General features: G+C 43.0%; 1 protein-coding gene across 6 annotated transcripts; it reads left to right on the forward strand.

Moving 5' to 3' along the window:
* Window positions 1-1717: 1717 nt before the first annotated feature.
* On the forward strand, window positions 1718-27956 carry STRADA (STE20 related adaptor alpha). 6 transcript variants are annotated; one of them, XM_075059714.1, is made up of 13 exons: window positions 1723-1774; window positions 6443-6503; window positions 7994-8051; window positions 9808-9836; window positions 16186-16288; window positions 16880-17001; window positions 18549-18657; window positions 18785-18908; window positions 20128-20299; window positions 22251-22355; window positions 24215-24456; window positions 25686-25728; window positions 26459-27956. In XM_075059714.1, exons 2-13 carry the CDS (start codon window positions 6492-6494, stop codon window positions 26609-26611), a joined length of 1272 nt encoding a protein of 423 aa, XP_074915815.1. In that variant the 5' UTR covers window positions 1723-1774; window positions 6443-6491; the 3' UTR covers window positions 26612-27956. The 6 variants fall into 6 exon arrangements, with proteins under 6 accessions (XP_074915816.1, XP_074915815.1, XP_032661378.1 ...); XM_032805487.2 differs by lacking the exon at window positions 1723-1774 and adding an exon at window positions 4951-5446 and having other exon boundaries at window positions 6443-6527; XM_032805489.2 differs by lacking the exon at window positions 1723-1774 and adding an exon at window positions 4951-5446.
* Window positions 27957-27991: the final 35 nt, after the last annotated feature.

Genomic DNA, 27991 nt, shown 5'->3' on the forward strand with positions numbered 1-27991 from the left:
GGCTGTCTGGCAGGTCTTTTATTGCTGTCTAGACATACCTAAGGGTTGAGGGCATGTCTTTCATGTACTGTGGCTCTACTGGCTTTCTGGAACAGATAGCCGCGGTAAGTTGACGGTTCTTGAATCACAGAGGGGCTCTCCTGCATTACAAACCTCTACAGTCACATTGGTGAGTTGATGTCTTGCTGTTTTTATTCTTTTCTGAGTGCTTTGGTTTGCATGCAGTTGCATTTTCTCTACATCTTTCCTCTAAAGGTGTTTGCAGGCAGCCCTTTACAAGCTTTACTACTGGCATGAAGGAGAGCCTGTGCTGAAGAAAGGGGACTAGGAGGCAGGAGACCTGGATTTAGACTATGTAATCTTGGATAAGAAATTTAACCTCTTTGTAAAATTGGGCTAATTCTTACTCCCTCCTCTTGTTTGTAAAATACATTGAGATCCTTCAATGGAAGGTGCTATAATGGTATAAAGGTCATTGCCTGGTCCTATAAGACTGTTGCCTCTAGTGAATGTGGCAGCTGTTGAGGTATTTAATAACTCATAGCATCAAGAATACAGTTTGAGGGAAAGGGAATAATACTGAATACTGCACATCAAAAACTGCCAGGGTGTTGCTATTGGAAAGAACTACTCAAGTTGGAATTTTGAACACTGCACGGAGTTTTCATTTATGTACTTTGGAAGTATGAGATCTTAATAATCCTACCTGGCCAAGGCTCATTTTCTCATCCAAAATTATTTTGAACATTTTGTATATTATTTTGAAACTTACATCCACAAACACTATTTTGTAAATTGTTGCTATCTCTTTTACAAAAGTTCCTAGCATACTCTTGAGGTCATAGTCTTAACTATGTTGCCAACCCATGCCTTCAAAAGCATGCATGAGGCCCCCAAGAATCATGGTTGGTTGAACATTGCAAGATTAAAAAAAACAGGTTTGGGCTCTCTTTATTTGCTTTTAGGTAGATTCAGTGAACTTACATTTTCCAGTTTTTTGTTTTCTTTGCCCTCAGCTGGGCTGGAACTTTATTTTAAATAGAAACTGATATTCTCCCCCCTATAGCTCCAGAAGCTGGGGCTATAAGAAAAGTTGGTAATACTGAAAAAATTACAGTTTTGCTGCTATTGTGGCATTATTTTAGACTACTACTGTAAAAAAAGTGTGCAGAGGAAGTTTTATTATCCCATCCATACAAGCCTGAGATGGCTTTTCTGCTTCCCGTGTCTGCAATATATGGTTTCAGACAAAGAACGGACAATCCTGCAATCTTTGAGGCAAAATGCCAGATCTCAGAGCTTCACCTAAAGGATTCCACAAATAGGTGCAAAGCTGGGTCTCTTCCATTCCCTCCCTGGGAGCCTGGAGATGGGGGTGGAGTTACTTAACCGGCTCCGGGGTTCTCTTTCCACCCCGTTAAATGAGGACTTGTTGTCCCATCCCCATTCAGCGTGTGTGTGGGAATGAGTGACTAGCTCAGAGACTGCCCCCCCTCCCCATTTACCCGCTGTGTGTGGGTGGCTCCTATAGGGTGGCTCAAGGATTGCGCCCCCCCATTTCCGCACGACGGGTGGGGGGGTTAGTTATGTGGCTGGTTCAGAGCGTGCACCCCTCCCCCCTATACCGTGTATGCGTGTGGAGTGGGGTGGCCATGAGCCCGGCTCAGGGACTGTCCCGCTCCCGCATTTACTGGGTCAGAGACCCAACGCGCATGCCACGCAGCAGCGCGGTGACGTCATCCCGTAACTCACGCAGCGTCCCTCCCTTCTCCAGGTAACCGGGGATTCGGGGAAGTGGCAGCGGCGCCTGAGGAGAGAGTGAGTGAGGCAGGGGGTCTCGGCGCTCCTCACAGCCCCCCCCCCAGGCCCGCCTGCGCTTTCATCTCCGACACCTCTTGCGTGTGCTGTGCCCGGTCCTTTCCACCCCTTATCCCCGCCCCATTCCCCTCCATACCCCCCCCCCGGTCTTTTCCGCCGCCTCCCAGCTGCTCGGAGCCCCCCCTTGTGTGCCCCGGTCCTTTCCCCCCCTCCATTCCCGCCGCTCATTCCCCCCTCTTATACCCCCCCCACGGTCCTCTTCCCCGCCCCGCAGCCGTGCTCGAGCCCCCTTCCCCCCCCTGTGTGCCCGGTTCCTTTCCCGCCCCTTACCCCGCCCCCCCCCCAATTTCCCCCTCATGCCCCCCCCCCGGTTCCCGTCCCCGCCCCCAGCGTGCGGAGCCCCCCCTGTGTGACCCGGTCCTTCCCCCCCTTATCCCGCCCATTGCCCGCTCATAACCCCCCCCCGTTCCTTTCCCCGCCCCAGCGGCTCGGAAGCCCCCTCCCCCCCTTGTGTGCCCGGTCCTTGTCCCCCCCTTATCCCCTGCCCATTCCCCCCGTGCAGCCCCCCCCGGTCCTTTCCCCGCCCAGCGTGCTGAGCCCGCCCCCCCGTTGTGTGCTCCCTTTTCCCCAGGCCCTTTCTTTTCTCCCACCGGGCCTGGTGCCCCCCCCCGTACCTGCGCCTCCCATTCCTGGCTCCACCAGCGGGCGCGGGTCATCCCGTTCAGTGGCATCCCACCGCCGCGCCAGGAACCAGGGTTGACAGGGTGAGCCATGGCGCTCACTGGGCTCTCACCCCATCTTGTGTTTTTTCACTGAGGGAAAGCTTCTCCTTCTCTTCTATTCCGTAGAGAGACAAGGCGGGTAAGGAAATACCTCTTATGGACCAACTTCTGTGATGGAAGGGACAAGCTTTGCGCTTCACAGAGTTCTTCTCATCTCTGGAAAAGGTAGCCACAATGTCTAAGCTAAATACAAAGAGGGGCAAGTTGTTAAGCATAAGGGATTCCCAGTGAAGTGGGTAATTAACATCTTTGCAGTTATAGGACAAAGAGGGTTAGTAGGCAGCACAGCCTATTACAGATTGTTGTAATGGACCAGGAAACCAATGTTTCTGGTCTGCCCAGGGTTTGTAAGTGTTTAGAAGAGTTATGAATTTAAGTTCCCAGGCTCATCTTGTGATGGTGTAGCAGAGGTTTCCTTAAAGAATAAGGACTGAGAGAGCTGATATTGCATGATCACTTTGTGAAAAGTATCAGGATAGCTGTGTTTGTCTATCCACGAAAACAACAAGGAGTCTGGTGGCACCTTAAAGACTAACAGATTTATTTGGGCATAAGCTTTCATGGGTAAAAAAACCTCACTTCTTCAGATGTGAAAAGTGTTTGCCCATAGGTGATAGGATGTTGTCTTTCATCATTTTTCTGTGCAAGTTCATTCGAGAGCAAAGTCTCTTTTCACCCACGTTGTTGGGGCATTTGATGCACTGGATGAGGTATACCACATGTGATAGGCCTGTGTAGGACTCATGGATCTTGAAAGGTGTGTTTTGGCAAGGCGGGGTTGATCATCAAAGCAGTGAAGATATGTCTGTAGGTTTTGCATCTGTTGTTCTGGCAGGGTCTGGTGTTGTTTTGAATTGGTGTGTTCTGCTCTGCGAGGAGCTTGCTTCTGATGGGTGAGCTTGGCAAGGTTGTTTGAAGGCCAGAAAATGGGGTTTGGGAAAGATTTCTTGCAGGATGTGGTCCCCATCAAGTATGCATTGTAGTTATTTGATGGTGCCCTGTATCGGTTCTAGCCTTGGCTGGTAGATGACAGCTAGGGGCATTTGATCAGAGAAGGTTTTTTTCCCCCTGAGCTTGAAGCAGGTTCTCCCTGGTATTTGGACAACCCATTCCATGATGTCATCTGCTTCTTTGGTAGAGTGTCCTTGTTTAGTGAAGGCTGTTTTAAGTGTGTTAAGGCAGAGGTTCTCAACCTTTTTCTCTCTGAGGCCCCCCCCAACATGCCAAAAAAACTCCATGGCCCACCTGTGCCACAACTGTTTTTCTGCATATAAAAGCCAGGGCCAGCGTTAGAAGGTAGCAAACTGGGCAGTTTCCAAGAGCCCCATGCCACAGGAGGCTCCACAAAGCTAAGTTGCTCACGCTTTGGCTTCAGCCCCGGGTGGCAGGGCTTGAAGCCCCAGGCTTCAGCCCCATCCAGTAGGTTTCGGCTTTCTGCCCTGGGCCCCAGCAAGTCTAATGCAGGCCCTGCGTAGTGGACCCTCTGAAACCTGCTCATGGCCCTACAGGGGGCCCTGAACCATTGGTTGAGTACCAGTATGTTAAGATATGTATTCTGGATTTTCTCTTTGGTGCATATTCTGTGGTATCTGGGCGCCTGGCTGATAACTGAATCCGTGGAGGTGAGTGTGGTGATCTGTGGGTGTCTTGTATACAGTTTTCGTGTAGGTTTCCATTATTGAAGGTGATCATGGTGTTCAGAAAGTTGATGCTGGCGTGGAAGTGTTCTAGAGAGTTTGATGGTTGGTTGTTGAAGTGGTGGTAGAAATCTATGAGGGAGTTTAGGCCATCTGTCCAGGGGATGAAATATCAATGTATATGGGATATTTCATTAATTTTGCAGTGCATTTTTCCAGAATTTCTTTCTCAATGTGGCCCAGGGAGAGGTTGGTATACAGGGGAGCCATCCTAGTATCCACAGCTATTCCATGGTTTTGCCAAAGTGTTAATGAGAAGGTGTTATGGGTGAGGATGAAATGGATGAGTTTGGCTATGTGTTTGGGGTGGATTTCTGAGCATTGTCCATTGTCTTATTAGAAATTTAAGGCAGGCAAGTGTCGCCATCATGGTGAGGGATGTTGGTTTATAGGGAAGTGACATCTATGGTGGCAAGTATGGTGTTTAATGTTGTAGAGTTTCTGAAGGAAATCGGTTGTGTCCTGGAGGAAACTGGCTGTTTGTGTGGTGAGTGGTTTGAGGATGGTCTTTGAGGACTGGTATTCCTTCAGTAAGAATGCCGTAGCCAGATATGATAGGTCTGCATAGGTTCCCTTGTTTGTGTATCTTGGGGCGCATGAAGAAGGTCCCTGGGGTTAGTTTGTGGGGGATGAGATTGTAGAGTTTCTCTTGGAGTTGTTTGGGGGTAGGATTTGATTATATCCTTAAATTCCTGTGTGAATTGTGGTGTGGGATCTTTTTTGAGTTCTTTATAGTAGATGATGTCTGAGAGCTGTTGGTTGGCGCAGTCATTGTGATTGAGCACTATGATGGCCGCCCCCTTTGTCTGCTGGTTGGATTTCTGAGAACATATAGCTATCCTCTCGGTGGTGAAGAGATTGTGATGGATGTCATGTTTAAGGATTTCACTTGATTTTTTTTTTCTTCTTGGAGCAGTCGATGTTATGATCAAGTAAGTTTTTTGTGTGGTTTTGTCCACTGGAGAGTGGCCAGAGTTTTTTCTTGTAACTGCCAGCGGGGATGATATATACTGTATTCTGGATGTCTCACACTGATCCAACTGAAATGCTGTAGCAGTTCTGTTTTATAAAGCTTCCTTTGTCTATCCCCTGCAAGATAATGATAATGTATACTTATACAGCATCTTTCATCTGAGGTGCCTTACAAAGGTGGGTAAGTGTTTTTATCCCCATTTTACTAATGGGAAAACTGAGGGCCAGGGCAAGTGAGTGAGTCCTAATTCTGCTACTGATTTGGTGCATTACCTTCGGAAACACAGTCAGAAGAATTAGGACTCAGATATTCCTATTCCCAGCCACTTGCTTAACAGCTGTGTAACATGCTGTGTACCTTTCTGTTGCTATTCTCTCTGGGTAATTATTAAACATTTGTATTATGGTAGGACACAGACAACTAGACAGCACTGCGGCCCCGTTATGCGAGGTTCTGTACAGCTAGAGCTGAATGAAATCTTTAAACAAAACTGGCGAAAAATGCAGGTTACATAGAAACATTTTGCAAATTCATGTGGATTCACTTGTTTTGATGGTGGTGGGTGGGAAGCCTTTAAAAAAATCCCTCAATTTTTGTTTTTTAAATGAAATGTGTTGTTTTTTTATTTAAAATGACTTTTCTTTTAGAAACTTCCTCTAATTTTATTTTTTTTAAATTAAAACTAAATGTTTTGTTTGACCAAAAATGATTTTCCCTGTTTTTCTGAATTGCCAGAGAACTGTAATCCTGTTTTTTTGCACAGCTGTAGTACAGATGTAGGATAAGAGTCCTTGTCCTGTGGAACTTGTAGTCTACCAAATATTGTACTGCATATCCACCTCTGTGAAATATCTTTTCTAAAGTTTTTTTTTTTTTTTTTTTTTTTTAAATGGCTTGTTCAGATATTTCTGAACCTGTTTGGGAAAGTTGACCTTGCAAAACTTGTCGTCACTGTGGCAGAGCTTGTTAAAGTTAATTCATACAAAACCTTTGTGCTCTAATCTTTCAACAGTCAATAGAGCTACCTAGGTATTGATGTGTGCAACTGGAGACGTGCTTTATAGAATGAAACAAGATAAACAGAGCAGTAACTCATTTGCTGGAAACCCTTAGAGTGGAGAGAACTCATTTACTTTGCCTTCTTAAAACAATTGTCTTGCTCTCATTTTCAGGATATTTTTAATTTCACGAACTTGGAGTAGCATTACATATCTGGAATCCATGTCTTTTCTTGTAAGTAACCCAGAACGAATTAGGGTGAGTGTTGAACAGCTTCTAGCGTTATTCCAAAAAAGCACTGGTTTTGTAAATCTTTCCATATACAGGGAGATAAGCCCTGATTCTGCAACAGCTTGTGTGGGGTGGAGCCTGTCCCATTGACTTCCTTGGAGCTCCACAAGGGTCTGGCCACACAGTTGTTGTTGCAGGATTGGGACAACTATTTTGATTTATGGAAGAGAGTTACTTTTAAAAGGTATGCATCTGTGAGCTGAATGTGTTGCCAAATGCTTATAATGTGCATTTTTCTCAGAGTTCATTCTCTTTAGATGCATCTTTTTTCTGTTTATGTACTGTACAAAATGATTTTATCACTTATTATTTTATAATGTACAGAAATTGCAGAAAAACCAAATGCCAAAACTTAACTGAGTTGATGGTACCTTTTGAAAAAGAGATGGAGGAAATGTCTTTAAAAGACGCTGTCAATTTAGTTAAGTTTCATTTATAGTTTGTATATATTAGTGTCTTTTAAACTTAAAATGAAGTCTTTTTTTTTTTTTTTTTAAATGGTTCCTTTTAAATGCTGGAAATCCGTAACAAAACTGTTGTGTATAACACTTAAACAGGAAGTAAACTAAGTAGTGAAGAATGAAATGTGCAAAGGAGCCACTTTAAAAAGGCTTTTTAATATAAAGCAGCAGTAACGCAGGTAAGGAAATGTATTTAAGGGACACCAGGTTTCCAATCATATTTTAAAGTTAGAATGTGTTTTCGTAAGTCTCAACACGACTCAAAAAATAGCAACAAAGTGTGTGTGTGTGACAGAAGAGACTCTCTGACATGATCACTGTGAATGGTGTAAAAATGACCCTCTTGAAATTTTAATATCGTTCACATTGTGCTAAATACTGATACAATGAAGTCCTGCTTCTTTTGAATTAAATGTGGACTTTCTCATACAAGCCTGCTTCAAACAGAGGTAGATTAACATAAATGTAAGTAAACTTGTTGATTGCTTCAGCAAGCTGACCATGATTTTTCCAATAAATGAGTAGTAGAATCACTAATGTTTACTGAGTGTTACCAGTGTATTCAGTACTATACAAGCTTACGATGACATAGTCCCTGCCCCCAGGATTTTAGTTTATTTCTAATATCTAATCTATCTTGATAGGAATCAAAAGTCGAACTGAGTGGATAGCGATCATGTCACTAGCAGCCTTTATGGCTGCTCTGAGTTTTAAATGTTGTTTGTTTGACTTAGTTTCTTCCGGAACATGAAAGAATAACAGTTTATCAGTATGTCTGTTACTGTTTAAATATTAATATTTACAGCTGCTGAATGAATTTTAGCTCATTTCCCCTCATTGCAAAGGAGATACATGTTAGAATGGTCAGAGTGATCTATATGATTCTGTTTTGGTTGACACAAAATAAAAATGAATGAGCTGTGGAGTATGTCTAGAGGAAATAACTAATAGACTTTGGACTTTCTTCTCTAGCGGTGGGTGTCCGAAAAGTTCATTGTAGAAGGCTTGAGAGAATTTGAACTGTTCGGAGGTAAGCACTCTGTTCTTTAGACGCTTCAGTAGAAATCTTTTACTTTAAACTTGAAAGTACTCATCGGTTTGGTATAAGTAAATGTGCTACATGAATGAACAAATCGGTTTATAGCACTTTTTTCAAATTGGCCAACAAAAGTAAACTCAGAAGGAGAAACTTAGATTCTGTACAGCAGTTCATTTTAAAGTCAGTAGTAGTACAAACTTCAGAACGTTGTAATGCAATAAATTAGTGCAGTCTGGTCTTTCCTGAATAACCAGTTTTTTCTCTGTTCAGTACAGATTTTGAACTTAAAAAGGATAATTACAGAAACTGAAAATTTTCCAAATGTTTGTTGCTGAGTCTAGGTAAAATAAAGTATTGAAGCTGATAGAAGAGAAGCCTTTAAGTGTAACTGGTCAGTAAAGTAACTATGTAAATATGGTGCCACTTTACACAATAGATCTGCTCCTTGAGTATCTTTGATTTGGGCCTACTGACTTCACTGGCAAAAAAGTTTTAAAACAGTAACACTTGAGTTTTCCAGGGTAGAGACAACAGTGTAAACTGGATTTTAATCTAATACTTTAATCATTAGCAAAATTGTCAGCTAAATTCTGATGGCAGAATCTTTGTGACAGATGATGTAAAGGAAGCTAGCTAGATGATTAGATCTCAGGTGGAGTTAGTAGTTACCAAAATCTTCCATTTGACTTGTAAATTCTGCAGATTTTCCCTTCCGCATTGGGCTTTGTAGTCATGTTGAACCCCATTTCAGATGTGGTTTCTATCAAACCTTTTTTACACTATGTCCATTCTCACCATGGTTACAAACTATTACCATGTTTAGAAACTATGCATGATTTTGGCTAGCACTGTTTTTTTAAATTAATCCCTATCTACAACCAGTCGCTGAAAACAGTTTAGCTGCAGCAGTTTTCAGACATGTTTTAAGCATGAGTCTGCCAGAACCATTTTCAAACCTAGCTGTAGCTGTATCTCTTTGCTCCTGTGTGGGTGGTGCTTTTTGCAGTGACTCTTCTGACTTAACTGCGCTTCTAGGAAGAAAATACATTTAAAAATATCTGTCATGTTTTAGTGTACAAATCTGATTAGAAACTTTGCTCTGAAGTGAAGCTGTTAAACCAAACTTCAACCCAATATTAAGAGCACTGTTTCATTTGATTTCGATGTGAATTGTACTTGCTTATACCAGGGCTGAATATGGACCATTTTATCTAAACCCCTAGCTACTCAGAAACCTTGTTATAAGTGTCCTTGTCGAAATGTGGATTTATGTTACCTCGGGAAACTTGGAATTGTGCAGAATTTAACTGCCACTTTCTACACGGGTTGCATTCCTCATTAAACTTCCAAAATAGTTTATTCCAAATATTTAAATCCATCAGATGTATTAAACCCATTGTTTAAAAAGAAATAGATTAAGTTTACAATCTAAAAACAAAACAAATCTCCCAAACCTATGTTTGTCTTGGTAAATGTATGAACGGTAAGGCTAATTTAATCTGTGTAATTTCTTACTTTTAGAATTAGGTTTCTTGATATATTTTCCAATGTCTGTTACTTACTGTTGTGACGTTAACTGTAAGTTAAAGATTTTGCCTGGGAATATATGCTTATACCTGTCCAGTACCTAAACTATACTTTGGGGGCATATAATTTATTTATTTTCATAAATATAGTCAAACTATGTTTTGAATGGGTATTTGTTTGTTGAAGAAAACATGGTGAACAATTAATTTCTTTACTCCAGAGCAGCCTCCGGGTGACTCTCGGAGAAAAGTAAGTGATTTTTGCAGGCTGTGGTGCTGTGGTCCATTGCATGGAGATTATTCCTTGTGGAAGTTTGATTTTCTTTTTACTTTATTTATACTTCATCTGTATATTTAGCTTTACATGTGTGAAAACAAGTTTCACCCTGGAAAGGAGATTTTGGTGTGTGGTTTTGAAGCTGTTGCATGTGACGTTTTAGCTGTAAATCTGAGATTTAATTCCTTAGGCTCACATTTTCAAAAGTGGTTCTGAAAACAGGGCCCAAGTTCTCAGGCTGGGCATTCAAAACCAGTGCCCAGGTTTTTTTTTTTGAATAATTTTATTTCCTTTCTCTTCCCTATGCCACAGCTGCAAAAGAGACCCCAGCATCAAACTGAGAATTAGATAATTTTTAATTTCAAATGGGACATCACCTGCTGAAAACCCATTGGCATAGCTGTTTGACTTTCTTCAGAGCCCACAGTAACAGTCTTGAGCCTTCAACAGGTGCTGCTATCTGCTTAGAGAAATCTTTTCTGCTTGAGGACTAATTCCCTAGAGCTATGGAATGCCCATCTAAAATACATAGTGTAGTCCAGAACAGGACAGTCTGAATCCGTGTAATCCGTGTCATATTTATAGTCCTAATTAAAGCACTACTGGTGTACAGAGTAGACATAGCCTAAATTGGAGGCTATCCTGGGCTTTTAGACATCTTTGCAATATTGATGCTGACTTTCTTTCATTTAAAACAAATCTTATTCCCCTAGATGGTGGTTGAAACAACGCAATAGTTAATCAGGGAAAGGAAATGCTCGTAGTTTGAGTCAAAAGTGAGCAAGAGAAACTTGTGAAGTAAAAAAACAAAACAAAACCTTCTGTCTTCCACCCGGCATTGAATCCAAAATCTAATCCACCAGAGTTTGATTTGGCAAGTGCAAATCATTTCTGGCATTGCATAGCTCTGGTTTCCTAATGGCATTGACAGTCCAATTATCTTTCAAAAACTAATTTCCTTAAACATACGTCCAATTTAAAACTAACCAAAAGGCCTGAAATGCTAGCACTTAATGAATGTCATACTTCATGCAGCTAATCACACGTTTCTTCATTTTACAGCTTTCATGATTTTTAACTGCACACGAAAAGTTATCCTGTGTGAAACTCTCGGAGCTTTTTTGGCAATATTTCATAAATAACATTTCAGTTTAACTTTTTTTAGTTTTTCAATCTCATACAGTGTTTAACTTTTGAGTAGAACCTCTTCTGCATCCGTGATTAGTCATATAGTTTTCAAACTTAATTTTTTATCTGCAGAGAGGTGAATCAAGGTCTCTAATGTACTGAATTATTTCTGAAGGGGAGCAGATGATGTGTTCTATTTTGGTTGAAACAGCCTGCACCATAGTTAAAAAATAATGTATTAGATTTATTTCGCATCTGTTTTGTTGGCTTCTGCTAAATTTGGAGTGCATTATATTAAAGCAAACCACCTATGTAATGCACAGTTTTCAGAGCAGCTGTCATTGCTGCAGAATAATTTTCATCTCCTTGGTGGTGCCTTTCTGCTTCACAGGCCTCCATCTGCCTCTGTTTCTTTCCTTTCAGTCCTGCCATTGACAGGGGTGAGTGGAGATGTAGTGAACTGGGCATTAAAGTCAGAATTGGTAGGAATATTTAATGGAACTCTAGAAATAATAATGGGTAGCAGCCTTCGATTCACAGCCAAATGATAGTGTTGTGTGACATAGTGGCCAGAGCAAAATATTTGGAACTGTTGGGATTCCAGATTCCAATCATGGCTGAACCAAAGATTAGCTTTTATGTCTTTGTACTTCAGTTGCATGAGCTGAAATATAGTGCCTTTCACTGAGGTTATTACAAAAATTAAACTTTGTCCTTTCCCTCATTGGGGTAGGCATTATCCCCATTTTACAGATGGGAAAAGGGAGGTATAGTGTATCTGTATTACAGAGCTTGGATTAGAACCCAGGAGTATTGACTCCCAGTTCCATACAGGAGAAAAGGAGAGAGCTTATAGAAAACTGGATGCTTTATCTGAACTGAGGCTAATTTATGGTAGGAAACAAACTTTCAGTGGCCGAGGATAGTGGACTTACTGACCTGATGGATCTTTCCCATCTCCAACTTTTGTGATTCTACAATTCCTGACATAGGGCAAATCTTCCATCATTTTGATGCATTAATTCAGCACTGATTTCCCTGGATACTGAGGATAAGATATTTTAAGAATACCCTTTGAATTTTTCAAGGTTAAAATGATCTAAGAGTTAAATGCCCCTAATAATAACTTGTACTTTGATAACTCTAGATAGCTTACATTTTAAATTGTGCAGATAATTTGAACAACTCAGATTCCTCAGTTTCTATTAGTGACCATCACTCTTGACCTGTTCATTGATGTGCAGTTTTGAGTTCCAAGCAAGTGATGGATCGAGCTAGTATTAGGTAGTGCCAGCATTTTTCTGGTGGTCCCACTAGTTTCTTCAGCATTTAAGCTTTTTTTAAATTTAAACTAAGCTTCCAGACCTTTGATACAGTGTTGTCTTGAGTATGTAGGTTGATTGAAACAATAGCTCTCTCAGGTTTATACTCTTCCCTTCCCCTCAAGTAGAGTTTTGACTCTGATATCCAATAATGCCTTTGTTAATATTGACTGTTTCACTGTGGATCATTTTAGCAGAAACAACCAGCCATTCTGGAATTATGAGCAGAGCTTGGATGCCGTACTGTCATCTTTTTTTCTCTTTTTCTTTCTTCGTCTGATTCCTGATATCAAGAAAACTTCCACCACTGATCTCTTTACTCTAATTTGAAGTGTCAAATCTGTTTGGTTCTGGTTTGGTTTAAACACGACTTTAACTTTTGAAATGTTTTAGTCCCAATTTTTTCCCCCTGTTAGAATGGCAGGTGTGAAATTGCCTGTTATGTGGCTTCCCCTCTTAACAGTTAGATTATCAGCAGCTGGAAGTATAATCTCATATAGACCTAGTGGCCCAGTATCTGATCTCACACAGGGTATATAACCTGTACAATCAGCCTACATCTTGTGAATGCGTTGCAGCAGGGTTTATAAGATACAGCCTATTCACCCATGTTCCTAAAATTAGAATTGGAGCCCTTAGCATTTCTCTAATAAGAGTGCATTTACATATAAATGTATTGAAATCGCCATGTGGCCAAAACACAGATGAGTGAGTCCATAGTAGATGCATTTTTTTTCATTTCTCTTCAATGCCTCTGGAGAGTTCTGGCAAACTTTTACCCTTTGCTAAACTGTCTCTTCCTGCTTAAGAGTAAACTGCTGGTTTCCTTGGCTCCCAGTACTTTAATTGTGGTAGAAGAATTGGGATCATATGTTGATGTAACTAACATAATCACCCAAGAAAGAATGTTGAAGTTTGCCAAAAGCTGTGGTGTTGCCTGCTACTTTCTAGGGATTCTGCCTTGCTAGCCAGCATAATTGTTTCAGAAGCTGTCGCTTAGTCGCTAGTTTGTCCCTGCCAAGTTTTATGCCAAATCGGATTTTCTTAAGACATCTTAAGACCCGAGTCTAAAACTGGGTTAAGCTACAAGTGAAGATAAGTTTGGTCTAAACCTAATAACTAGTGGACATTTATCCATATTGCCAAAGCTTCAGTCAGTTTGCCACAAGTTCTAGCTATCTACTCAGGAGAGCCCCACCATTGGAACATGAGAATTGTGAGCAGGAGTCTCCAGGTGCTGGAGCTGCAGCTCAGGATGGAAGTGCATTATCAGAGTCTAGGACTGTAATATTAGAGAATGCTGCACTCAGTAATGAGGCCTCATAGAGCTGTGGGAAGTGGGGCTAGGACTGGAATAACAGAGGGCGCAGCAGGTTGGACGTAAGGTATGTTGATTGAATTGGGAAGTTTATGTATCCAGTTTCATAACATTAAAATCATTTGCCAAATTCGTGCATAACACTTTAAAGAAATCCATTTTCAGTGTCAGCTGTTAATGTTGGGGTATTGAAAAAACTTTCCTTCAGTCCTTCAAACCAGTGGATTCTGAACCAGTGGATTCAGAAAGCTTCTAGGACCTCGTTACTTCTCAGTAGTGTCCTCATCAGCTGTTGCTTAAAGAAGCAGGTAGTTAATATTGCATCAAGAATGCTTTAAAAACAATAATTAGAGATGGAGTAAGTTTTTTGTTTTAAATAAGTTAGAACTAAAGTGTTCAGAATATATTTTAGCAGTGGTTCTCAAACTTTAGCAACTCAAGGACCCCCATTTTTATTTAAATTTTTTTGCAGGCGCCCCGCTCATCCCAGGCCCTGCCCCCACACCACTCCTTCTCGCCCCCGCTCCGCCCGTCCCCTTCCCTGCCTCTTTCTGCCCTCTCCCCTTAACAAGCCCAGTCTCTGCTCCTCCCCCTCCCTCCCAGCTGCTACCTGCACTCCACAGAACAGCTGTTCCCTGGCATGCAGGAGGCACTGGGAAAGATGGGGAGGAGTTGATTAGTGGGGCTTGTGGCCCCAGATGTGGTTCCGCCCCCGTCCCCCAAGCATGCTCCATCCCAGCACCTCGTGCACACCCTGAACAGCTGTTCCTGGTGTGCAGGAGGTGCTGGGAGGGTGAGGAGGAATTGATCAGCTGGGCCCGCAGACCCCTGGAGTACCCTTGCAGACCCCATGGGGTCCGCAGACCCCAGTTGGAGAAATGGGCCTTGTCTACGTTACGGAGCTTTTTGTCAGAATAGCTACAGGACGCTTGCAAAAGCCCCCTAATGGAGATGCAGCATATAGCAGCCAAAGGAATTCTGCCAGCATAGCTGCACCATTTCCCCAAAGAACATTAGCTATGCTGACCAAAAGTACGCTTGAGCCAATGTAATTGCATCTACACCAGGGGTTTTGCCAGCATGGCTGTATTGACTAGGGTCCTAGCTGACATAATTATGCCAGCAGCACTTTGTAGTGTAGACCAAGCCATACTGTGGGCATGGTTAGAATAGTCTCTTGTCACTTAATGGCTCTTTGTCATTGCATTATACCGCCTTTCAGTGACAGAAAAAAGTGTGTTTCCACTTCCATTGCAGCTACAGGAGAGTGAGTTGTGTGTTTTGTTCCCCCCTGCTGTGTGCATCGATAGCAAAATTGTCAGGAAAGTCTGATTGTAAAATATTTATGGCTGGTGATCTGTGACACACCTGGGTTTCCAGCTCCCAGGTGGAGTTAGTGTTTCTGGCAGTTTAGGAAAAATTCAGCTAAGTCAAACTTGACATAAAATGAATAAATTTGGTCGGTCTGTCTGTCTGCAGAGAGAAAAATCTGGAACCTCCTTGTGTCACTCATCTAACTATAAGCATAACTGAAGGACAAGATACACTGCAATAATAGAACATGCCTGAACATTATGTATAGACTTTTCTTGCTCCTCTGAAACCCCCGGCCAAGGAGAATTAGAATGCAGCTGTGCTTGTAATGCTGCTGGAGAGTGCGGCCTCTTTTTGCACATATCAAATCATCTGTCAGTTTTTGTGACAGGCTCCTGTAATGCAACTTGGACTGTAATGCCTGTGTGTTGAATTGCACAGCTTGTTTTTAATCAGTTGTAAGCATGAGTCAGCATGAACAGAGAACATCTGTCTTTTCAGCTTGTGCATGTAGGTACAGCAGGGAGCTCTCTTAGTTGTAGTGAAAAGATGCAGCCTCTCTCAAGCAAGCTGGCAGACATGGGAGTGCTGCTCCTATGTTAATTTGTACTAGCTCTTTGCTGCAGCTAAACTCTTGCTTCCGTTTGGAGCTTCTTTCCATGTGTGTCAGATCTGTGCATCTTGAGCTTTTCTTAGTTGGTTCATCCCTTCTTCCTGGAGCAAAACAAGTTCAACTTTGTCAGTCTCTGCCACAGAGAGAGCATGAATGGATAAAAAGTAGCAACCTCAGCCAGGAAAAGCTTCTTGCCAGAATGCAAAAACACCCACCATAGACAGGCCTGAAGTCTATCACCCCTGCACAAGCAAACAGATTATGATGCAGAAGTTTGTAAAGAGTGGGAGAAAGCTGGCTATTGCAAAGGGGTGGAGTACTGTTGTCATGTGGAACAGTAATTGTTTTTGTTTAAAATCTTTCTTTAAAAAGACCTTCTGGTTTATAGTAGGTGGTAAATTACCTTGTTTGTTTACATGTCATAGAAAGCAGATGTTTGGATTTTCTGGAAGGAGGTATCTCCTGGGTTTCAGTTTGTGTTAAAGATATTTACAGCAGACACAGCTAGCTTTTATACTCAAATATGCCCTGATATTATGAGCATGTGCAAAAATATAATGTGGAACAGATGATCCCTCTACTAGATGTAATTAATATCCGTTTCTGATTTTTATCTTGCTTTTCCAGACCAATGATGCAAGCTCCGAGTCGATAGCATCTTCCCCTAAAAGGGACACCATGAGCAGCTTTTTACCAGACAGCAGCTCTTATGAGTTGCTCACCATAATAGGTAATATTCCCAGAAAAACACCAAATTCTCATTCTTTGTGAATTCTTCCTTTGTAAGGTACTGAATTTTTCTTGTGTGGTGGTTTTCTGAAATGTAAAATGCAAAATATCCTTTCTTGTTTTGTTTTAGTAACAGTAAAATCATTGTATAAAAATGTAAATTAAGATTGGTTTCTTGTCCTGAAGCTCTTACAATCAAAATAAAAGATAAATACTAGATGACAGGAGGCATGGTTTTGAGGTTGAGGGTATCAGCTGGGACTCTTGAGTCTCATACCTGGCTCCCTGTATGGCTCTTGGCAGGTCACTTCATCTCTCTGTGCCTCAGTTTCTAAATCTGTAAAATAGGAATATTACTGAGGTACCTCCCAGCAGGTTTTTAAGTAATTGGTTTTGTATGCAGAGTGCTTTAAACTGGAAGGTGATGTAGAACAGGCAAATGTTTATATTAGACAAGACCATTGACAACAGTTAATGTGAAAGATGGGATGAGGGTAATTGCTAAGTAGGAGGTGTTGGTGGAAGCTGTCCCACAACACACAGTCAATTGTATTCGTGCTTATGGGTTTAATTTCACTCTCTCTCTCTTCAGGCCATGGCTTTGAGGAGCTGATGACCGTGAACCTGGCCAGGTATAAACCATCAGGAGAGTATGTCACAGTCAGAAGGATTAACCTGGAAGCCTGCACCAATGAGATGGTGACATTCTTGCAGGTGATGCTACAATCTTTAGAATGGGGCACAGCATCTTTCATGTATATTGAAAGAACATGACTCCTAGGATCTCAGCTGCAGGTCATTTAATGCTAAGTATCTAGGATGCTGTACAATTTTAATACAGTAGTTGCAATACTGGCCCACAAAGACCAGTTATCCTAATGAAGAAATAGTCAAATTAAAAAAACCATTGTAAGGTGCTGGCAGTAGAGTTATAGTTTTGTAAACGTTAGTTGGCTGATGGTGGAGTGTCTAGGGATTGGTACACTTGACTGAGTTTCTAGTGTTCTGTGTTCTCTGGAGTCAGCTCAGCTGGTGTCTGGTTATGAGCAAATCACTTCTCTGTGCCTGTGTTTTGAGCTGTGAAATGGGGATCTTTGCCCACCTCACAAGCATGTTGTGAGATGATTCATGTTTGTAAAGTACTTTGAGATCCAAGGTGGAAGTTGCTCTGAAAACAGAGTATTATTCTAAGGCAGTGGCTTTCAACCTTTCCAGACTACTCTACCTCTTTCAGGAGTCTGATTTGTCTTGCGTACCCCCAAGTTTCACCTCACTTAGAAACGACTTGCTTACAAAATCAGACATAACAATACAAAAGTGTCACAGCACACTGTTACTGAACAATTGCTTACCTTCTAATGTTTACCATATAATTATAAATCAGTTGGAATGAATATATATAGTATGCTATGTTGAGCAGTAGAAACAAGTCAGTGTCTGTATAAAATTTTAGTTTGTACTGACTTTGCTAGTGCTTTTCATGTAGCCTGTTGTAAAACTAGATGCAAATCTAGATGAGTTGATGTACCCTCTGGAAGACCTCTGCATACCTCTGGCTGAGAACCACTGTTCTAAGGGGATTGTTCTTCTGGTTAAAATCAAGACTTGTATCTAATCCATTCTCTTCTACAGGATTATACGTTGCATTTGAAGAGGAAGAACCCAATGATCTTTTTGTACCAAACCGCAATCGCTTCCTATGTGCTCCTCAGTTTCAAAAGACGATTAGTGCAAGGAAATCTTATATCAAGTTCCAAATACAGGCACCCTGATGCCATAATTTGTTTATCCTTCTCCAGTAAATTCATTTAAATAGGTATTAATGTTGACACATGATGATGTAAACACCAAGTAGCCCTTGCGCAAAGATTGTCAGAACAGATATTTGGGGTGGGGGTTTAGCATGTGTGTTCTCTGAATTTGTGTAAAATGTCTATTCCTTTATGCTGGAAGTTGGGATTGCCAGACATGTTGCACTAACATGGGAGTTCCTGAGTTCAGTGCTAAGCAACTATTGCCTATGCACAGACTTCATGTCAGGAAAATCTAACTCCGGTGAGAGATGATTTTAGCTGTCATATCTTTTCTCTTTATCTGCAAAAGGAGAGACAAGAACTTCTCAGGTGAAGAGAAGATTCAAGTCAGTGTGTTGGCAGAAAATCCTCAAAGTGCTATCTTTTGTCCAGTTTAACCTTTCTCTGTATCATATCTGGAGTTTTGTATTTATTTTGTATTGATTCAAAATATCCTTTTGCTTCTAGGGTGAACTTCATGTGTCCAAACTCTTCAACCACCCCAACATTGTGCCATATAAAGCGACCTTCATAGCTGACAATGAGCTATGGGTAGTGACCTCCTTCATGGCTTATGGTAGGTGGAGAGGAGAATGTTTTTTGTATCTGACCAGGCTGCTTTAGCTTCTGTGAAATCATCATTATGTAGGTGAGCGGCCTCTGTTTTTCCTGCTCCGTCAAAAAACTTTTCTTCATCTCTTTAGGTTCTGCGAAGGATTTGATCTGTACCCATTTCATGGATGGAATGAGTGAACTGGCTATTGCTTATATCCTCCAGGGCGTTCTGAAGGCTCTTGACTACATTCACCATATGGGCTATGTACATAGGTAAAAAGGAAATTGCTCTTTTATCACTTTCTGTAGGAAATGCTTACAAACAATATTTATCCAGATGGGACTAGGTATCTCAAGGGATTTGGAATAAGAATATGGTTTGCATCTAGCTTGCCAGTGCAGGGGAGCTTTCCCTTCTGCTGCTCTAGAGAGCTTCATTGTCCATGCACTCCCCTGGACTTCTCATTACCGCAGAAGTAGTACTTTAAAAGAGCAAACTGCAATGTGTTCCTGAGGCAAAGTGTACTGGTAACTTGGGGCTAGATTAAGCTTTTGCTGAAGTAAATCCTTCCACGGGGTCCCCAAGGTGGAAAGATGAGAGGAGGGAGGTTGTGACAGCAGAAAACAGCTGCATCTTCCTTTTTACCAGGGAAGTTGGAAGGCTAGCTGGGAAGAGGGCATACTCAAGGGATATACTAACTTCCATGGAGCCCCAGATAAGAATTAAAGCTGCCCCTCCAGTGGATAGGCAACCATCTGTCCTCCCTTGAGTGAATATTCTTCTCTATCCTTAGCATGCAGAGGGGTCTTTCTGATGTAATTTAGGCCTCTGTGTTGAGGCTTCAGTGAAGCAAGTCCATCTGTATTTTATGGTGGTTGTAATGACATCACACAATATCCAAGCACAACCTCTAAGGGAATGATCAGGTTGCATTATTCCCATCCTTCCATCATTGTTCACTGTACTGTCCCAGTGTCATGTTAGGGAGGTGATAGCCTATTCCTTCATCCTGTGGAATGGCCAATAAATTACAGTTTCATACTTTCCAGGTACTTTCAGTTCTAGTTCTCTCTCCTAGCTTTTTTTAGATTAATGGTACAAAGTTGCATCTTTTTAAGAGATGAGGCTTTATTTATGCTTATGCAAATATCACCTCGCCAAGCTGCAGATATTTATCTTTTAATCTCTCCTCTTAAATCAGTTCCTCCAGACCCTTAATCAGATTTATGTTTTCCGTGATAAACACTAACATGGCTGCCACACATACTTGGATGTAAGTTTCAAAACCTGATTATTCTAGGCTATTGATACTCACTCTGTCACATATTTTCATTGGATGCTCAATGTGCCTAGGCTTCAGAATATGCCTTCCTTAAGTCCCTATAGAATGACCTTCTCACATGGATGCTGGTAAGGAATTTAGCTTCCTTCTAAGGTAGATGATCCGTGACCATGTGTTGACTTCCTACTTCTGATCCCCTTTGCTTTAAGGAGCGTGAAAGCCAGCCACATCCTGATTTCTGTGGATGGGAAGGTGTATCTCTCAGGCCTGCGCAGTAACCTAAGCATGATCAACCACGGGCAGCGACTCAGAGTTGTCCACGACTTCCCCAAGTATAGCATCAAGGTCCTACCATGGCTCAGTCCTGAAGTCTTACAGCAGGTATTGTATAGAACTGTCGTTTCATGGTTCACTCTCCTGTTCTTCCTCTTTGTTGACTTTCTCACTAGTGGACAGAAACCCCCCATATCCTTCACTGTTGCTGGGATTTCTTGCCAAGAAGCAAGGAACAACTTTCAGGCTAATTTTTTAGCCTGAGGAGAGCATCTGATCGTGTAACAAAACTTGGATCGTGGTTCTTGGGAAAAGGCAGCACAGACCTTCTTGGAACCTGATTCTCCCCCACCATGGGTTTCAATGGGAGCTACTCTGATTCTACAAGCAGGAGAATTGGGCCTTTGGCATTGCAATGACAAAACTTGCCTGTTGTCCTGAGTGGGTCATAGTGCTCTGGACCCCCATTCCAGACACCCATTCATGTCAACTTGGCAGTTCATATCCTGGTAGCTGTACTGTCCCCATGACACTGAACGTGAGCCTTCTGAATTGCCCACAGAGGCATCTTTTCATTCCATAGGGCAGTGGTTCTCAACCAGGGCTCTGGGGCCCCCTGGGGAGGGCATGAGCAGGTTTCAGGGGGTCTGCCAAGCAGGGCTAGTGTTAGATTCGCTGTGGCCCAGGGAAGAAAGCCGTGGCCCCACCACACAGGGCTGAAGTCTGGGATCCTGAGCCCTGCCACCCGAGGCTGAAGCCAAACTTAGCTTGGGGGCCCCTGTGCCTTGGGGCCCCAGGCAGTTGCCCTGCTTGCTACCCCCTAACGCCAGCTCTGGATTTTATATACAGAAAGCCGGTTGTTGTGGCACAGGTGGGCCGTGGAGTTTTTATAGCATGTTGGAGGGGGGGCCTCAAAGAAAAAGGTTGAGAACCCCTGCCACAGGACATCGTATTCAGTGGTTTCTCTATGGCAACTGAAAGACAGACTGTTTACTCTCCCACGGATAGGCACCTGGGGTGGCAGGAGAGCTGCTAAAACAGACTCCTTTAAACTGGGTGGAATCTTGAATGCCAGGTCTGTCACTGAACCCTGATTAAGAGCACTCATGCTGTCACCGTAGCATGTTGATGAATGTAATAATGCTTGTCTCTGATCTTGTTATACACATTCCCTTGTGTTGTCAGTCTGTTCCCATGGCTCTCTGGGTTTCTGGCTGCGCACTGTGTAGAGCTGCTGTGCTGGCGTTGCTCCCAAAAGTTAAACCCATAGAGACTTTTAGCATCACTTTTCCTCCTGGTGGGTTTTGTTGTTTCTTGTCTCTTTTTTCCTGTAAAAACAGCAGCAGTGTAATCAGCCCGGCCTAAGGGGGAAGCAGGTGATCAATGGGGGCAAAATAAGCCTTCAGAAAGGCCGGGACTAGAGCGCAGGTTATGGAGTTTTGCGCCTGTATGGGGGCTAAGCCCAGAGGGGAGCCTGTGTAGTTATGTGAAATGGAGGGGAACTGGATGGAGCACTCCCCAAATTCTAGTTTTTGAGTTACAGTTTACATGAAATGGTCAGTCTCTTTCCGTATCTAAACGAATGTATCTTGCGTATTTATGCGGCCCCCATTACCAAGTGCCGAAACACTTCACAGTCTAATTGTCTTTGCAAACTCCTTGTGAGGTAGGGCAGTTCTGTTATCCCCATTTTACAGATGGGGAGCTAAAGCACTGAAAGATTAAGTAACTTGCCCAAGCTTGGGAGAGCAGGGAACTAAACCTGGATCTCCCAAATCGCAGACTTGCGCCCTAACCACTGGGCAGTCTCCTTCCAAAGAAACTGATCACCAACACTGAGAGAGCTACATTTTCTTTTAAAAACAGACAACCTCAAACCCTGTTGCCTTGGTAGCGTGAAACATCTACAAATGCTCCGTTGTGGGCACGGTACTTTGGTGTAATTGTTTGGTTTCTTTGCCCTTCCTCTTCAGGTACCTGATCAGATTCCCGCAAGGATAAGCATAACACTTCACTGACTTTATAGCTAATTCTCTCCATCTCACTCTTTTGGTTCTAGAATCTCCAGGGTTATGATGCAAAATCCGACATTTACAGTGTGGGGATAACAGCCTGTGAACTGGCAAATGGACACGTCCCGTTCAAGGACATGCCTGCTACTCAGGTAGGGTTTACAAGCTGTGCGGGCTCTCCTTCCATCCCAACCTTATAATGCACACCGTGCAGTTAGGAAATTGAATTCTGTATCTGTCAATAATACCTAAATGCAAAGAACCAAGTTACTGGCAGCAGCTGTGTTTGTAATGAGCTGTGACAGATTCTGACCTCTTGAGGTCATGAAAGATTTCTAATGGCTCTCTTTGTTAATACCCCTTGCCTCTCTCCTTCCTTTCTTACCTGTTAAACTACTGCTGATTTCCACTCTACCAGAGGCTGCATCTCAGAGGTACATAAAGGCATACACAGAAATTAGCATTGGAAAAGTCTATCAGGTTATCTCCTTGTCAGCACAGAATTGTTCCCTACAGTAAATTTTCTAGTGCTCTGTCTTCAGTCTTCTTTTAAATGTTCCAAAATATGGAGTTTCTTCTGAAGGCCTTTGTTGTAAGATTATTATTGATTGACTTGACATCTTTTGGAGTTTCTTAATGTGTAATAAAACCTTCCTTTTTTTCCTTGGGGCTTTCCTAGAACCATTCCTTTAATCTTAATCAAATCCATAACTCGAAGGGATACCTTTCTCCACATATTGTGTAGATTTCTATGAAACCTGAGAATCTAATATTACAAACAGTGCAGTAGACAGAGAATTGAAGACAGTTACAGTTAGTCTCCTCCAATGCCAGTCAAGATCCTGCTCCCATTGAGGTCTCTATCAAATCTCTTATTGGTTTCAGTGGAAGCAGGAGCAGGTCCATTCAGTTCAAAATAAGTCAGTCCTCATTTGCAGATTGACCAGAGCATCTGGGTGTCACCCTCTGTTTTCTCCCAGGGAAACATTTTAACACTAGTAGGGTTCTGGGGCACACCTTGAAAGACAGATTAGAAAAGTATCATCCTACTGCTTGAAAAGTCCAGGTACAGAACTTGATTAACATTTTATAACAACCTTCTGCACACAGGTTACTGAGCAGTGGTAGATGGGTTGCTGCATGTCACCTGTGCCAAGTTGGAGCATTCATGCTTCCTGAGCTCTGCTGTCCAGTCTAGAGTATAACATAACTCCCAAACAGAAAGCATTATTCTGTGCAATCCTAGAAAAGTGTAGGGTTATTGGAGGTTTGTTATGTAAATGGGCCCTGGATGTGCTGCTTCCTCCTGATCTACTCTCCCCTTTCTGCTTTTTAACCCAAATCAACTTTCACATTGAACCACTTCATGAAACCTTGGTGCAAGAATGAAGGAGACTAAATGCTGCTGAGGGAACTGGCATCCAACAGGAGCTCCGGGAGAGCAACTGTCCCAAACCAGGGGAATCTAATATAAAAGCAGAGGTGCCCTACAACCACCTCCGCCCTTGCCCTGATGAACTGGATGTGGCATCATTCCAGGTTATAACAAAGAATTAAGAACTTTGCCTGCCTCTTGGATTAGGAGACCTACAGACTTGCCATCAAGTGTGACCATTGCAAGGGGCCAAATGCTGCACTGTAACGTGTGTATAACTGCTCTGACTTCATGGAACCACGCCGCAGGCTTGATGCTGTGAATTGCTGACAAGTTGAGAGCGCTCTGGAATGTGCACAAACGGGCTCTGTGTGAGACAGGAATTTGGCCCATAAAGTTCACATAATACAATATACGTTAAAACAGCAACTAAGGACACTAGTGTCTAAGTCCTGCAGCAAGAGCAGTGCTGAATTAAAATACAACACATGCAGACCCTGGACCACATGCAGGACACAACTGAAGATTGTGGCAGAGTATTTAAACTTCAGATACATTAGTTGTAGTGAGTCCTACCTGCTCTCTCAAATGTGTCTAATCTGTATCGTGCATGTGACGTCTTTTCATCCATTTCAGATGCTGTTGGAGAAGCTGAACGGAACTGTTCCATGCCTGCTAGACACCACCACGATCCCAGCTGAGGAGCTGACCATGAAAACATCCCGCTCGTGTACTAACTCCGGGATCGGTGAAGGAATGGCAGTTAGCAATGTGAGGGCAGCCAATGGGGAGGCAACGCTGCACCCTTACCATCGGACTTTCTCACCCCACTTCCATCACTTTGTGGAGCAGTGCCTGCAGCGTAACTCCGACTTGAGGTACGGCCATGATGGGAATGCTTGGTTACGGATCTGCTCTAAACACCATTCGGGGCTTGGTTTAAAAATTGTTTTAATCCTGATCCCTCACCATGGCTTTTGAGTTGGGTCTCAGTATTGGAGTTTCATTCAGTGATCTCGGATCAAAATCATGGCTGTGTGAAGAGGTGCCCCATATGTACTGCAAAAACACTGTCCAGAATACCTATAAAAATATAGCCTGAAAGCGGTAAGAATATGTAACGCTTTCATAGGACCTTGCATCAGGGAACCCAAAGAAGTTCAGTTATTAAGCCTCACAACCTTCTTGGGAGGTGTTTTTTCCTCATTTTACAGATGGAGAAACTGAGGCAGGGAGGTTAAATGTCTTGCCCAGTGCTTCACATTGAGTTGGTGGCATATTGGGGAAACTAACTCAGGATTGGCAACTCTCATTCTCACTTGACCACGTTGTCCCAGAAACAGTTTCATTATCTAACCAGGAGAGCTCAGCTTGAGACTTCAATGAATAAAAGCTGAAAACAGAGCAAGAACAGCATTTCCTTTTCTAGTTAGCCAGGGCCGTGTTGTGTCATCTCGTTCTGTGATAAACTTCTCTGTAACTAGAATAGACTATTCATAATTTGGGCTATCAGAAGTTTTTGCTGTGTCCTTGGGTACAGCTTCTTTCGCTGTCCAGAGGAGAGGCGTATACAGGGCAGTGATTGTCCCTGTGATAACTGCATCACATGGCTTCTCAGTTAATGATTGCTCTATCTTCAATCATGCTGCTGTCTTACGAAAGGAGCTACAGATCCCATGGCAATTTGAGAAATCTTTAGGGGATAACCTGGTCATTCAGGCCAACAACTTTGCCTCTTGTGAAGCAGATTCTAATGGCAAAGGCGCTTAACTTCTTCCTTTGTCAACCCCCCTGGGGATGCCTAGAGGATGAAAGTTGCTACGGTGTATAAACGGGCGAGGCCTGTGGTTGAGATACAGCCCTGAGTCGGGAGACCAGGATTCTGTTCCAACCTTCACCGCTCATTTGCTATGTGACCTTGGTTAAGTCTCATCCCCTGTCTGTGCATCGGTTTCCCCACTCAGTAAAATAAGAATCATCTTGACCTATGACAGGGTGAGCTTGTAAAGACCCAGAGAAGAAGCTGTTAGAAGGTCGGTGTCATTTATGCTAATCACACTCAACTCTGGTATGGTGATTCATTCCCTTTTAATTCTCTTTTGTACAGGCCAAGTGCAAGCACCCTGCTGAATCATTCCTTTTTGAAGCAGGTAAAGTGGTTCATTTAACCTTCTGGTAGAGGCCTGTGGCCTTCCCTCAGCTGTGGGGAGCAGAGTCCTGAGGATGGGGGTGGGAGGATGTTGCTGTTAACTACTCCTCTCTGGATAGCTCAGCACTGAAAGCAGCATTTAGACTGGGGGTTCTCGCTAAATGCCTACAGCCAGGGAGACCCAAGTTTCAAAGAGCTTGGCTTGCATGGGTATCTTTGGGGACAGCCTACTAGTTGCACAAAATCATCTTAACTTTTTTTTCTGGTTATAATCCAAACTCAAAAGAAATCTCATTGAATTTTCCTTCCCCCTCCACCCCCTTCCTAATTTGTTTTTTTCGATTTCATTAAGTCCTGGTGTCAGTGGAGGAGTGGGTATTCTGGCAGCAGTGCCAAAGATCTTCCCCTCCCCCAAACTCTGCCGGCCTCTCCAAGTGGCGGAGTGCCATCAGCAGTTTCTGAATTGGCAGAGAGGTGTCACTAGAAAAAGACTGAGGAGGTTTATCACCAAGTTTAGAGTGCACAGTGCCAAACCCTGCAGCGCTCCTAACTCGGGCACCAGAAGATTGGGTTAGACGGACTGACGTCTCTAGCCGGTGGTATGTTGTGCTGCTGCTGTTAGCCCAGTCCATATTGTGACGTCATAGACGTGGTGCGAATGGTACTAATGCCGTAAAACCTTTGCCTGTGAGAATAGCTCAAACCAAAACTAACTTTCCCTCCGCCCTCAGATCAAACGTCGGGCGTCCGAAGCACTTCCTGAACTACTGCGCCCTGTCACACCAATTACCAACTTTGAAGGTACACGGCCACAGGATCCCAGTGGCATTTTTGGACTGGTATCCAGTCTGGAACAGCTAGAGGTGGATGACTGGGAATTCTAGAGCAACGTGGCAAATAATATGGTTCTCAAGCCCTTGAAGGCGCTTTCTGGACATAGTAATTTATTGACCTCTCTCAAATGAAGCCAGGATGAATGTTACATGCAGAAGAGTTTACATGACTATGGGTAAGGAACTTCACCTGGTCGTTTACTTGAGGAGTAGAGCCTGGAATCACCCTTGGACACAAACTAGCTGGAAAAAGGGATCTGTGTGTAGAAAATGCCGAATGTTTCCTGCCTGGTGCCAGGAGCCTCCCAGCTCTTGCTGTTGAGCACCAGCTATAGGCTGTATTAGGAGTTTTGCTCGCCAGAATTGAGTCAGTCCCAATTTGTTGGTCTTCATACACATCGTTTTTCCCATGTTACTGGCTCTCTACTGATCCTAGTTCAGAGGGTTCTGTGTGTCTTTAGATCGCCCCTTTGTTTTGTTCCTTTCCAAGGGTGCCTTTGAGACAAACTTGGGAGAGAGAAGCAATGCAACTCCTCTTAGACTTGGACATTCTCTTCTAGACCGCCAGGTTGTCACTGTGGCATTCTTCTCACTCTTTTGGCAATAACAGATTTAGCCTGCTGCTTTATTGAGAGGAAAATGGAAGATCAGACAGCACTGGAAAAAGATGTCCCCTTCTATTCCAGCCGTGCTCAGAGGCTTGGAGATTCCTCTGCAAGGCTGCATTCGTCTCTTCAAGGAGACGGGGTAGATCTTTGTGGGGTTTTTTAAACTCTTGCCATGTGGTGCTGAATGCCCTGAAGTGCAGATCAGAGCACCCCAGGCTTCTGGGACTAACCAGCCGCTCCTATCTCTTCATGTAGCCACCTCAGCCACCAGCTGCATTTTTTAAAAGTAAGATGTAGTTTTGAAATGTCTTTGAAACTGCACCGTACTATATTTTACAACAAATGCCATTTATCTGGCTGGTCCCATCCTGCAGCAAGGCTAATGTCACTGCATGAAACATGCTGGCCAGCTTCTGTTTCTGAGAACCTACCATGGGGGGGCGGGGGAGGGAATGGGAAGTTTGGAGCTTGCTCTCTCTGTGCGTTGCTTTCTGTGCAACTCTGTGCCCTGCCCTGGGCGGACCCTCTGCTGCTGTGGGAGCTCTCCCTTCCCTGTGGTGGTCAGGTTCTCCAGACTGCATTTTAAGGCCTTTTGTTCATCCTTTCTTAGCATCATAGATCTTCCTTCTCAATGAAGCACTGAGAATCCGGTCCTGTACCGGTGGTGACCGAGAACAGTGGTGCTGGCAACAGGTCCTTTTTGTGTTTATAAACTGTACTTGAACCCGAATAAAGTTTGTTACTCTAGTTTTGTTGCCAAAACAAATAAAAATGTAAGTATTTCTGAAGTGTTCCTTTTAATTCCTTAGCTCTGGCAGATGCT

The sequence above is a fragment of the Chelonoidis abingdonii genome, chromosome 21, assembly GCF_003597395.2.
Source record: "Chelonoidis abingdonii isolate Lonesome George chromosome 21, CheloAbing_2.0, whole genome shotgun sequence".
Taxonomy (NCBI): Eukaryota; Metazoa; Chordata; order Testudines; family Testudinidae; genus Chelonoidis; species Chelonoidis abingdonii.

Coding starts and splice junctions, on each gene's coding strand:
- STRADA (XM_032805487.2), top strand. CDS start 6,492: ATGTCTTTTCTTGTAAGTAACCCAGAACGAATTAGG. Junction 22,356..24,214: donor AGGACATGCCTGCTACTCAG/GTAGGGTTTACA, acceptor CATCCATTTCAG/ATGCTGTTGGAGAAGCTGAA. Junction 25,729..26,458: donor ATCATTCCTTTTTGAAGCAG/GTAAAGTGGTTC, acceptor CTCCGCCCTCAG/ATCAAACGTCGGGCGTCCGA.